The 13,605-nt window shown below is 36.6% G+C and overlaps 1 protein-coding gene across 1 annotated transcript in view; it reads left to right on the top strand.

The window, feature by feature from the left end:
- The window catches only part of ZDHHC2 (zinc finger DHHC-type palmitoyltransferase 2), a 35,655-nt gene that overhangs the window by 14,087 nt on the left and 7,963 nt on the right, over window positions 1–13,605 (top strand). The window contains exons 4-10 of the mRNA XM_065634394.1: window positions 3,056–3,176; window positions 4,131–4,200; window positions 5,768–5,800; window positions 9,506–9,626; window positions 10,355–10,487; window positions 12,920–13,046; window positions 13,223–13,315. Of these exons, the coding sequence (XP_065490466.1) occupies window positions 3,056–3,176; window positions 4,131–4,200; window positions 5,768–5,800; window positions 9,506–9,626; window positions 10,355–10,487; window positions 12,920–13,046; window positions 13,223–13,315 (698 nt within the window). The remainder of the gene's footprint in view (window positions 1–3,055; window positions 3,177–4,130; window positions 4,201–5,767; window positions 5,801–9,505; window positions 9,627–10,354; window positions 10,488–12,919; window positions 13,047–13,222; window positions 13,316–13,605) is intronic.

The raw sequence follows: 13,605 nt of genomic DNA, 5'->3' as shown, positions 1-13,605 counted from the left end.
AATGTATTTTCGTGTGTTTAAGACTTACATTGCCTGTCAACATCTGTCTGTTGTCCTCTAACTTAAAGCTTCTTTCCCATCTGTTTTGGTGTGAAGGAACTTGGTTGTGATGTGAACATACAATCAGGTAAGCTGATGGTAGGAAGCCACGGCTGGCTAAGTGGGAACAGAGCTAGTGTAGAACAGCTGCATGGAAGAAAGGTCTGAGGTAAATATATACCCCAAATCTTAAATCCATCTAGTACAGAAATGCTAAAGAAGGATCCAGTTGTCTTGGAGACTATTAAGATACAAAACCACATTCAGCATGATGTCACCTCAAAATAATTGCTTGTAGTTCAGTATTATTTATATTTTAATTTCACATTCTTTTTAACATTAAAAAAAGAAAGAGAAAACTGTCATAGTCTTGATGGAATTCTTCCCCGTGCAGCTTGGTACAACCAGAACAAGCTTTTGGCCTCTTCCATCCTGTTTCTGTAGAGAAACCCCAAAGTCCTCAGCAGCTGCTACGTCACACAAGCTGTAAGATCACGAGGAATCATGCTATGGCTGCTGTGGAGTTTGAAATATTCACAAAGCCAATACTTCCTTCAGAATGGACTCGTAACTGTAGCTCCTATAACTATCATGCCAACACAAAATAAATAGCTTGTGATTTCTACTGTCTGTTGTGCAGAGGTTTTAATTCACTAATAAGATACGTAATTGCGGAAACAAGTAGATCATTCAAAGTATTTGGCATCTTCCTTGAATTTGGGGTGGAGAGGAAGGAAACAAATTAAGAAACTATTTCATTTGGTAATTACATAGCAAAATATATGCATGTGTATGGTGACTATAGTGGTAATTAGAAGGATTTTCAAATCACTGGGCTGATGCCAGTAAAAGACACTAAAAATTTTGGACAAATCCTTACTAATCATACTGTCATTCTAAAGCCACCATACAATGCTACCAGAGAACCTCAAATGAGATATTTGAAGTATTAAAGTTGGATAATAGAAAGCAACGTGTGGTGTTTCTGTGTTCTTTGAATTTACACAATGTTGCTGGCAGTGACATCTTTTGTTGCTTCGTTTTCCTGATCTACTAGAGCAATATTTTAAAAATTTAATTAGGATATTTTGTAATGTTAAGTTACTGCTTGGCTTCCAGTTTCTAGGATGAAGTCTGTAAATGTAAAAGGATGTCTTTCCAACTAAACTGAACTTGACTTATCAACTAACACAAGTACTCATTTGAAAACTGAAAGACAAATACAGCGTTTGTGTTTTGTTTTCATTAGTACTGCAGCTGGTGCAGGCCACACAGCCTATATATCTCTTTTTAAGCTTATTTCACCTTTTTACATGTATGAAAAGCACTGAAGTTCCATTACTGTGGCTTGGAATTTAAAATATTGTTAATCTGACATTGTTCTTCTGAAGTTCAAAGTGTTATCCCCAGCCCTCCCATATTGGAAGTACATGTCCAGAGAAACACTTCAAACTCAAGCAACAGTGTACTACCCCGTATGCTTTGTAGAGCTTTTGCATAGATGGTTTTCTTCTCTCTTGTGAGAGCTTGTGTGTTAGGAGCTTTTCTCAGTGGTAGAAGAAGACTGCCGTAGTTGAGGATCTGTGGTGAAGGAGTCTTCTGGACGCAGTTTCTCTTGAAGGAAATTTGAGAGACTTCCCCGTAACGTGTGCAGTTCTGTACCTGCGTGCACCAGCTATATACAAGCATTGCATCAAAGTGGGAGAGGTTATGATTTCCCAGGCAGGAAGGTGACGTAGACTTAGGACTACTCCAAGAACCAATACAAAATGATGGAGCAATAGCTCTATGTATGTCATACAGGAAGCATTGAAAATAAAGTATTCTGAATCAAGTTTCTGCAGTGAGAAATCCTATGTATCCCCATATAAATCACTTCTGGTTTTGGCAAGAGTGCATTCTTGCTTGGGAAAAAATGAGAGGTGGCCTGAGAAAGTCATGCTGAACAGTGAACCTCCAGCTTCTGCTGGAAGATGGTGAACCTGTTCAGGGAAGTAGAGTGGTGCCTTCTCTATGGAGATGAGAATAGGCTCCTAACTGTATGTTTCTGACTGGTGTCTTAGTTTTACATGCATCACTTTTGTTTAGGAAAAAAATTAATATTATAATGACTAGCCTTTCTGTAGACATAAGTGCTATGCAGAGGGCTTCTGTTTGTGGTGCAGGTTAGGGACAGCCACTCCTCCTGCCACGTGTGGACTTCTTTTTGGAGGTGATTTTGTGTCCCGTTTCTCTGATGGAAACACCAAAGACTTTGGCATCTGCCGATTTCTAGAAGCTACAGCAACAAAGCTGAGTATGTTGCTGTGTTACAGAGGACTTTATAAGAAATTTGGAAATAGTGTATACCGTGCTTCTCTCCCAGTTATTTCTACCCTCTCAGCTCCTTCTAGAGCAATGTTTGTCATTGCCATTTGGGCAGGGACAGAAGTTGTCCTTTTATACAGGAAGATGTTATGACATGGTTTTTATGTCATACAGGACACCCAGCTCTTCCTTCCCTCAGCCAGTCTCTGAAGTAAAAATACATCCTAACACCTGTGTGAAGAAAACAGCGACTCTCCAGTGGCAAAGAATAAAAGGGAAAATGCCAGACACCAGAAGAGAAATAAAGAAATAAAGCTATTTTTTTTCTGTTATTACTAGTACTGTATTTCAGTTAAAGACTGACATCCCTAGCTTATATTGACAAGCTAATATTTAGTCTTACAGAAGTAAATTAACTCACTTTTCAAGGGAATAGTAGGCTCTTGATCCTCCTCTTGAAAAGTGTCATTTATTACTTCTGGAAGCATTCAGCATTGCATCAATACCAAATCAGAAATATTATTAATTATGTCTTCAATTGCCATAAACTAAATTACTGGCCTTAGGAACACTGATTTATTTGTTGTGATACCTTGCACGTGCTGGTAATCCATCTTTGTGTAATGAATATTTCTCTTTACATTTCTACAGATATTTCTTTAACTTGAAATTTGCTAAAACCTATATTTGATTTTAAAAATTATTGCAGTTTCATCTATCATATTCAGACAAGGAATCCCTAGAGAGGGAGCCTAGAGGTGAATCCCAGCAAGAAGTCTTAAGACGGGCAGCCAAGGATCTTCCTATCTATACACGGACAATGTCTGGAGGTAAATAGGTGTTCAGGGGACCACCAAAGGCAGGTGTCTTGATGTACTTGGCTACCTAAACTCATTTAAAAAAAAAAAAAAACAACAGGGTTTGGGTTGCTGGGAAGAACTACTTTTCATACTTCAGAAAATACAAAAGTGGCCCAAGGAGTTAACTTTCGTGTAGCTTTATGCAACTACACTTACTCGGTGAAAAGATCATTGGAAAGTGAATTGCTGTGTACAATTTATGATTTTAAAGTAGATTGGCAATACCTTGCTAAATGTTTGCAAAGTGAATTTAATAAATAGTTTGTAATACAAAAAAGATGCAGAGGAAGCTGTAGCAGTCTTTAATTGCATAAACTTCCCTTCTTTTGTAAGTTAAAAAAATAACATAATAACAAATCAATCACTTTCTGCATGTCATGTATAGCTAGATAGATCACAGCAAGAAACCATTACTGTTTTAGTTGGTGGTGGTTCTGTTTCAAGAACAAAAGTTTTTCCAAACTAAGAGTTAATGTAATGATATTGCAAGTTTGTGAATGCTGGCTAGGCAAGCAAATCCAAGAGATAATCTCATATAGTAAATTAAAGCTGTTAGAATAATAGCTTAAAATAGCTGTATTGTTGAACAGTCTTTAAAGGTTTTCCAATCTAGTGAGGGTTTTGTGGGTTTTGTTGGTTTGTTGGTTGGTTGGTTTGCAGAGCTGAAGTCTTTGGAAGAAAAAGCCCTGATCAGCATGATCAGCAGAGATTGCAAAAACTGAGCTTTTTGAGTTCACTCTGCTAAATTCAGCCTTGCAAGTACATAAAGAATGCTTCAGTATTCTGCAACTGCTTCTGATCATGCTGAGACGCTTTCCTGGGAGTTCTGCTGGACTGAGCTTCCAGTATTTACTTCTGAGCAGACTTGAGAATCAAAATGTGTAACTGTACGTTGAGATCTAATCTTAGACCTTTTTTCTTTAGCAATCAGATACTGTGACAGATGCCACCTTGTAAAACCAGATCGTTGCCATCACTGCTCTGTATGCGACAAGTAAGAAAATATTTTAAATAAGTGGTTTTCTGAATAAATGGATTTTTTTTGTTGTTGTCACAAAAGCTTTTATTTTTTGATGCTTAGTTTTTTCAGATTTAATGTTTTGGCAGATAAGGTTTTTTTTCTTAGATTTTTTTTAGGTTTAGTTTTTTTTTAATGTATTTATTTCTAAGGAATCATAGAATACGAGGTTGGAAGGAAGTCTGTAACTTACTCTAATTCATTTGATGGCTTTCTTGATGCCAACATGGATTATGTGGTCTTACACATCCTACATGTAATGGTTAAAATTATTAATATTAATGAAGAACTTTCCATAAGAATGTAACCAAAAATAGCTGATGAACAAAAAATTGCTGCTTTTGTTAGAGTCTGAAAAAGGTCACTACCCATCTTAAGCTAATCGTGATGTCACTTGCATCTTATCTGAGGTAATAAACTTAATATCCTGTTTTTAACTGGTTAACTTGCAGGTTATTTGTGTTTAAAGAAAGAAACAACCAAGCATCCCCCATTTCTAACTGAAGCCATAAAATTTTGTTTGTCTAACACAAAAGGAAGTTCACTTCCATATTCCCTAGAAGTCTAATTGCTTTCTAATTTAATCTTTCCTTTAGCTGTTCCTCTCTCTGACCTTTCTCCAGTTAGCTTGGATGTCTTTGTGTTTCTCCACTCTTGCCCCCAGTGGCTTAGATTTCTAACTTTAAGAGAAGATGCTTCCTCAAACATTGATTTATTCTTAGCTTTGAGGCTGTTCCAAATACTCTTCAGCTGATAATGCATCAAACCTTCCAACATGATTGTGAGGGAGAGAAGACTTTCCATTTTGTCCAGCAAAACAGCAGAGGCACTGAAAGATTAACTGAGTTGAGGCAGAAAGAGGATCTTGGTTGTGTGTTATGGGAAGATAGTGGCCGTGTAAGATGGGAATGATCTCATGTCTGAGCAGGGTAGATAAAAAGGGTGACCTGTGCTATCCTATGAAATATGAGTGAAATTTGAAGACTGCCATTAGCTAATGTATTTGCAGAATACCTTAATCTTGTCCTTCTCAAAATTCACTGGCTTCAATTATAACTGATTTTCTTTTGGATGTTTTATTAATGGGGAGCAATTTATTGCAAAAAATGTTTAGGATTTTTCATACAAGGTAAGTTCTTAAAAACCTCATGTGTATATACTTTGAAATATATCTAGTTGCCTTACTAAGTATATAATAATTGAATTAGCTCAGTTTCTAAGTCTCTATCAGAGCATAAACAATAGTTAAAAAACCTATTCAGACTGAGGACCAAATCCTAAAACTGAAGTTGTAGGTAGCATTTTATTACATCACTTCCTGAAAGAACAATTGTTTTGGGATTGGGTTGCCTACGGTTTACTTGAAGGTAAATTGTCTTATGTGAATTTAAATAGGCATCTTTAATAAATAGATTAGGTGACCAGTAGTACATATGGGCAGTTCTTAATCTGTATGTGAGTGATTTAAATCTGACATGTACCTCTGCTTCTAACTTTTTTTTTCTTTTGCATTTTGCAATGCTTGGAATTCTGTTTTTGTAAGATGCATTTTGAAAATGGATCATCATTGCCCATGGTGAGTGTACTATCTGTTTTCTTTTGTTACTTCTGATTTGGTAAAATAAACTCCTGAGGAGCCTGTTATGAAGGTGATGCTTCACTATTCTAGAGTTAGATGCTTATATGAAGTTACTGGTCTTGCAGGACAGTTGGAGCTACTTCTTATATGTCCTCTTTTCCTAGTTGTGAGATGCGGGAAGAAGTTCGTACATGGTTTTTCTTAGACCTTTTGAGTTAGATAACGCCATATTTTAACAGTTAGGATGAGGTAGACTTCCGATCAGTAAGAAAACTACTTTTAAGAATTGTATCTTTTCTTTATGGACTTTGAGCATTATTGTAGCTTAGTTGCACTGAATGATGAAATATTACCCTAGGTTAAAAACCAAAGAGGAAGGACTGCACCTTGTTCCCCTTAGTAGAGCTCCCAGGACAGCTTGAGTGGGCTTGCTGGAAACAGCAAGTTAGCTCTTTTATGAGTTCTTTGTTTTCTTCCATTTTTTCTTTCATTTTTTCTCTCCCTCTCCCTCCCACCCTTCCTCCTTTTGCTGCTGTGTGAGCCTGCACAGCGGTTTTGTTTTCCTGTCTTTTCTCAACAGCCCTTGAAATCAGTGGGTAGGCAGGACGTGTAATTCATTTTATGTCAGTTTGGCATCTACCTCACAGAAATGATTAAAGATAATTGTTTAGTAAGGTCCAAGTTAAGAGGACATGCAGTTCATCACTGCATGAAACTGATCAGCAAAGAATTTCCTGCACAGGATGAACTGAATGGAAGATAGTTCTAAGCAGCTGGTTTGACCTTCTTAAATCAAATTTCTGGGCAGAGGGGACTCTGTCCTGGAGAAGGAAAGGGTGCTGTACTCCTCCTGTTCGTCTTGGTCCTGGCTACAGCCTCTGACATAATGCAGTATGATTTAACAATTCCCCCTTATTTTGTATGGTAGATACAGCTGAAAGAAATACATAACAATATAGTATAGTTAGTTTCTACATCTTTTTTTGCTGTAGGGATATCGACTGGCATGTGAAACTTGGTGATGCTTAGTGTTAGTAGTGCACTTGTTGTAAAAAAACGAATACAGATAAATTGTTGAATAATGAACAAATTTCTTGTAAGAAAAAAAGGCTGTTTCCTTTTTTCAGCCTTCTTAAAGCTGTCTTTTAGAAAGGTATAAGAAAAATAGCTGTCAGGCTATTTCTGACAAGATATCAATGAAAAGTCTCAATATTACTATTATTATTCAGTATTATACATGCTTCTCATAAGCTTTATGGTGTGTTTAGGATTTTTTTGAGTTATGCATTTTGAGATTTGTTGAGTACATGAAAATGTCCTTTATGTAAACTTCAATTTCAGAATAAAATTCCATTGCATCAAACAACAAATCATAAATGGAACACTAAAGTTTGTATAAAGGAGCAGTGAAGTAGTGTTTCACAAGGGCATAGACCATTAGAAAAGTAAACTCCATTTTCCTCTCAGTAGCATTTGCTTATTTTACCTGTTTGCACACTCTTCATATCCAAAAATCATAACATACCCAGTTCAAGAGAGTATTTACACTGCTCATTGTTTTTCATCTAATAAGCAATTGGTGCAAAAAGAAAAAGTGGAGAAGGTACTTGCAAGACATGTAACACTTCTTGTTAGGGGATTGTTCCTTTTGTACTCCAAGTAACAGAAATGCACTAGAAAAAGAGATATTGTCTTGCTTTATTTTTCCTAAGCTGAGTGGATGTCCACAGTTACTTGTTCACCCTGAAAATATTAACTACGTGCACAGATGCTGATCACACATTATAGTTTCCTTTAAAGGCCTGTATTCAAGGGTTCTTTGGGAAATATCCCATGTCTATTTTACCTACAAAAGTAAGGGTATAATCAGTATAATGGGTGGGGTTTAGCCTCCCTGAAAACATCATTAGATCCCGATTTGCCTTTCATCTTGGTGGAAGCAAGTTTGGTGGCAAAGAAGGGAGAAAGAACCCATGTGATACTTAGGGAGAGCAGGCAAACAGTAACGGGAATTGCTATTTTAATGTTCTACGAGGAGAAGGATTTCTGGAGAGAAGACAGGTAAAAATACCCTGGGGAAAGTAAGAGCATTTGGAAGGCAGAGGTAGTAAGATGGTAGTCATGTCCTAGCCCCAGGTCAGCTGTCTTCTACTTTTTGGGAGGCTTTATTTTGGCTATCACTCCTGCAATAATGGAAGTGCTCTGAGAAATGGAAATATTTAATGCCAATTGCCCGGTCACTACTCTAAAAGGTTTAAGTGATGCAGAAATAATAGCATAAGTAATTTCTGTGCTAGTGCTCCTGCTACTCATACTGTTGGTAGAGCTGCAGGCAGGAATGTGATGGCTTGAGGCATCACCCAAAATATAGCAACTCTAATACTAACAAGGTGCGTTAGAAAGACCTTAGGAATTGTTTGAAACATCTCTGCTTTGTCTTTTGGATTATCAAAAAATAATTTAGATTCTCCTTAATTCTGTAATGCTTTTTGTTAATTGAGTTGCATCACCTTTAGTGCTTTGTGAGTTTTTTTGTTGTTGTTGTTGGTTTTTTACCTGGCATTTTCAGTAAAATAGCTTTTAAATGTTTTAAATGTTATCTGTAACCAAATTGTTAAGCTGGGATGTTCTTCTGTATGAATGTTTGACTGCAACAGCACACCATTATTTAGCCAGTTGTTGATACATTGTTGTCAGTTTTACTTTCCCTCAAAATGTTAGACTTCAAACCCAACCACCATTCTTGGGTTTTATGATTTGATACTACATGTTTAACTTGTACAATTATAAAATGTTGGTGTTTACTTTCTCTTTTAAGCTTTTGATGAACTATTCTCTTCCAGTTAGAACCGCTCAGTCTGGGGCTTTGTCAAAACTGAGAGGAGCAGGATAATTTATGAAAGTTTGTTTTAATGTGTGTATCGTATGCAGTAGTGCAAAAGAACAATGAGAAAGAAATCTGTCTTTGATTCAAGAAATTTCCTCTCTGGTGAATAACATTTCACTTTGTATTTCTTTTCTCACTAAATAGTGTCATAAATTAAAAACTGTCATAAAAGAAATACCATGAAAGTAAAGTAGGGTTATCGTAGAAACTTTGCAGTTTATCATGAAATAGCTAACTTGAACATATTGAATGAAAAAGACACTTCACTGTGGAGAATTGTAAATTCACTTTGTAATTAGAATCATGATGATCTTAGAAACATCTCTTCTGGGATTTTTTTTAATTAGAACAATCTCCTGTGAGTCCATCTTAATTGTAGTTAATATCAGTGCTTAGCTACTGCTGCATGTTGAAGTGGCAATGCTAATTTTAATGTTTAGCCAAGGTGGCATGTTTTGTAAAAGCAAAGCAAACAAACAAAACTATCCACCCTGAGGATGGATAACAGTATTGTACAGTGAAAGTTTATTTGGAATTTTAAGATTTAGCCCTATTCTGATTACCATCACTGTCTCCCTAAAGAAGAGAATAGTTGCAATCACTTGTCCTGCACTTCTAGATGCTAAAGTTACAATTTCTACACTAATTTGAGAGTTGAAACTAAATACATTTGAGTAGCTTGAGACATTCACAGGTAGGAAGCAAAACTTGTTTACATGCTGATATTAACTTTTTTAGAGTAAATATGTTTAATTTTAAATTGGATGAAAGCAAATCTTCACGTTACATTTTTATTTTTACTTTTTTTTTGTCAGGGTGAACAACTGTGTAGGATTCTCCAATTACAAATTTTTTCTTCTATTCTTGGCTTACTCTCTACTGTATTGCCTTTTCATTGCTGCAACGGATTTACAGTATTTTATCAAGTTTTGGACAGTAAGTACATACTGTCTTTAAGCTTATGAATTTACTGCTGTGCGAGAAGTCTAAGATTTGGGGCTTTACATAGTAGTCTAGTGTCTCCTAATATGGGGCACAAAAGTTTATCTAATAACCATAGCCCTCTACCTTTTTCCTTTTATCACAGGTTATGAAATTTCACTTATTCCTACATTATTTTGAAGCTGTGTAGTACAAGTATGCAATTACTTAGAAAATATTTTACAAGGAAATTTAAATTATACATAGGTTTTGTTAAATTCCTTTAATGCTATGCTATGAAAAAGCTTCAGAGAAATTTTCCAGTATTTTAATTATGATTATCTGCATTCACAACTTAGGATATTACCTTCTTAGATGTACATTATTCATGCTATTATATGATTGTTTGGAAAAGGCTCATTAAACAAGATAATTTTTGTAAAGATTATTCTTCTCTGAAAGACAGTTCAAAGTTCGGATCCAAATTGCAGGTTCTTGTTGTCTGTATTTATACTTTCTCAGGAAAGAGCCCATTTGTTTAACTTAGATGCTGTCAACAACCTAATTGCATGGTCGTCTGTACATAGAAGGTGTATAATTCATTTATTCAGACCCTTGTTGCGTGGTATGTTTGTGTCTGCACTGAATTTGATTTGGCTGAATAGAGGATTATTAATAATCAAATTAAACAGCTATTTCCCCAATTCTAACGGCATGTTGTGTTGTTTTTTTTTTTTTCTTAGAATGGCCTTCCTGATACTCAAGCCAAGTTCCACATCATGTTTTTATTCTTTGCTGCAGCTATGTTTTCTGTCAGTCTCTCTTCTCTCTTTGGGTATCACTGTTGGCTTGTCAGCAAGAATAAGTCTACATTAGGTAAGCGTATTTAATGCTTCTGTGTTTGACAGCAAGAAATAAATAATAGATGTATATTGTATGTATGAGGTTAATGGAAACAGTGGGCGATCCTCTGCAGGTTCCTGGATCCTGTTTGGAAGTTCCCAGGTCTGGCAGTGTCCAGTACTGACTCCCCAGTTCTGCTGCTCCCCAGAATTTCTGATGCTTTTTCTCCTGCCCCAAAGGACCAAGCTATTAATGAACTTATCCTCTTCCTCCCATCTGCAGCTTGTTAACAGAAATGGAATAAATTTAGAAACATAAATTGAGTTCACTTTGTGATAAATATTGGACACACTAATGGATGCTTGCACAAGTGCTTCTTGTTTGGCATTCCCCAGGTCCGAGTCCTGTGATGTGGTGTCTCAGGGCAGTGGCTCCAGCGCTTCATTCCCACCCTTGCCTCCTGCGGAACCAATGTTCCTCTGTTCAATTTGGCTATAATTTTGCTTAAAAGCTCTGAAAGGCAGTTGTTAATTCCAAAACTTTGCCTGTACTGGAGGCAAGGAGAGAAAAAAACAAAAATCTATAAGGTAGGCTGATGGTGGCCTTGCATTTGTTATTTTTGATCAACATGACTGAGCAAAAAGAGCCAGTGTCACAGAATGATCTGATACAGAAGAACAGACTTTAAGGCAGTGCTTCTATATTTAGTAGTAACTGAACAGAGATCTGAAGGGCAGTTTCACAGTTGTGGGTCCTGTCTACTGCATAATCAAAGATGCATAGAAAGGAGAACGTGTTATGAGTTAATTTAAAAAACCTCAAAGAAGGTGGCTTGTACCTCTGCTATGGGAGTGTATATATAACTGCATCAAATATCAGTGTTAAGCCAGGATTTCCCACCACCTGAATGCATGTTCGTCTGGTTATAAATCTTAAAAAACAACAGTAGAAGTAGGTGCAGAAGATTTGAGTGCCTGTTCTATACTATATCCCAGACTAGAATAATACCAATTTGTGATATATTCATTGAAGTACTTTATTCTCTAGATGCTTTTCGGTTGATGTAAGCTGAATTAGAGCAAGCCAATGAATTGATCTGCTTTTTTCTCATTCTCTTGGGATTTAGTAATATGTAGATGATTAATGGAAAATTTTTAATATATATCATTGGAAGAAAGCTTGTTTACGTCAAGATTTCTCTAGGGTTTGTGGGTTTCTTCAGTATTCTGAAAAATCATCTCCTTAGAAATTAAGTGTTGGAAGAAATTTGTTCACTCCAGTTGTAAGTGGAGAAAAGTTTCATTAATGATGCTTAAATAAATGGAAGTAATTAAGTATTCTGTTTATAAACTGTTCTTATCATTTTAGTGCAAAAAATATTGTTCGAAGGTAACTATAATGTCTTACACTTCTAATTCAACATTTCATGGTTTTAAAGCTAATTTAATTCCGTGCTGTTAATATACCAGGTTTTCTGTACACTTAGCTGCTCAAAAAGATCCGTTTGTCTCATCTTCCCATTTTACTTTGGGAAATTCCTCAATACGTGAAACCCTAAACATGCAATACTTCGGTAATGAAGCTGCTGACAACTTTAAGTGTGACTGTGCTTAAATCATCCTGGGAGCTGATTTCCTAGTCTAACATGGACCTCTAAAAGAGTATCTCTATTTTCCCTTCCCTCTTCTTTAAAACACCTCATAACTAATGCACACTACATGTCAAAGGTGATTTCCAGCAGTTCATAGCTGAGGATTTACTGCAGAAGGACGATCTCTGCACGGTTCCGCCATGATTTGTGTGAGCTGTACTGTCAGCACATAGTTTGCCTGCTATATGTGGCCAATTAAGGGAATTAAATGGCCATCAGTCACTTGGTGGAAAGTGAATGAGTTTTGTGCTTCAGGCAGTTTGCAACACTTGAAGCTATATTTAGCTCTCTTCTCCAGCAAGTTAGGTTGAATGTCCATGGGGAATAATATGGATCTACAAGTAAAGTGATTTCTTTATGCAGCTGTAAAAACAGAATATTTTCATACCCCCGTGTGTGAAAAGCCAGTCTTACTACTGAAGCAGGTTAAGCTTTTCTTCAGTACTCTTACTGTAGTAAACCCTTGTCTAAGTTTTTTTCTTTCTTGAACGCTCCCTGTGGTATGGTCACATGCTAAAATCTTATAACATATCAGACCTTCTTAAAAAGTGAGTTGCTCACTCTTCCTTGCCTTGATAAGAGAGGAGGGTGGAAGAGACTTCATCCTTCCTCAGCCATCGGACTTGCTCTGCTCACACAGTGACTGCCCAGCCCTGCCCTTGGCTTTCAGGAGTGGAGTAGCTTTCCTCAGCCACTTGAGTAGCACGGTCGTTCCTCTTATGTGGTGGTATCACCGGTGCAATTGCCTAAATACCAACATGAAACTTAAATGTACTATCTTGTGAAGAAATCTGATTAATTTTTTCCTTTTAAGAGGTATTCAGAGCTCCCATATTTCGTCATAGAACAGACAAGAACGGCTTTAGCCTGGGCTTCAGCAAAAACCTAAGGCAGGTGTTTGGTGATGAGAAGAAATACTGGTTGGTGCCGGTGTTTTCAAGGTATGCTCAATTTTTAATGCTTCATTTGTTGAAACTGTTGAATAATCAGGATGCACAGGGTGTGAGGGGGTTAGCTTTTTGAAATAAGATATGGTAGTATTCACTTTAGAAAAAATACCAAACAGTTCTTGGAAGCATTTTTTTTCTGTATATGACACTAATTCTGGATTTTTCAGCCTAGGGGATGGTTGCTCCTTCCCAACTTGCCTTGTTAATCAGGATCCTGAGCAAGCTTCCACACCTGGTGGTCTTAATTCAACATCCAAAAAGTAATCTGCTTTTTGTTTCTTATTTCAAATAGTTGATATTCTGGTTTTTTCCAGTGCACATATAAATGGAACCATATATAACATACTTCAAAGTGGTAAGCAAATGAAGAGTCTCCTATTAAAAAATACAAGTCAAATTTTAAAAAGCTAAGCTGTAATTCAGCTAGTCCTCAGACTTATATTTAAATTTATGGAAATATGCTGGGGATTTTTTCCTGTGCTGTGCTTCGTCTTGGTTCAGTGGCCTAACGTTCAGTATCAGCAATATTCTGTTCTGCGTACGTAGGAGA

This window comes from Caloenas nicobarica, chromosome 4 (genome assembly GCF_036013445.1).
Source record: "Caloenas nicobarica isolate bCalNic1 chromosome 4, bCalNic1.hap1, whole genome shotgun sequence".
NCBI lineage: Eukaryota > Metazoa > Chordata > Aves > Columbiformes > Columbidae > Caloenas > Caloenas nicobarica.
This window is presented reverse-complemented; position numbering and strand designations above follow the sequence as displayed.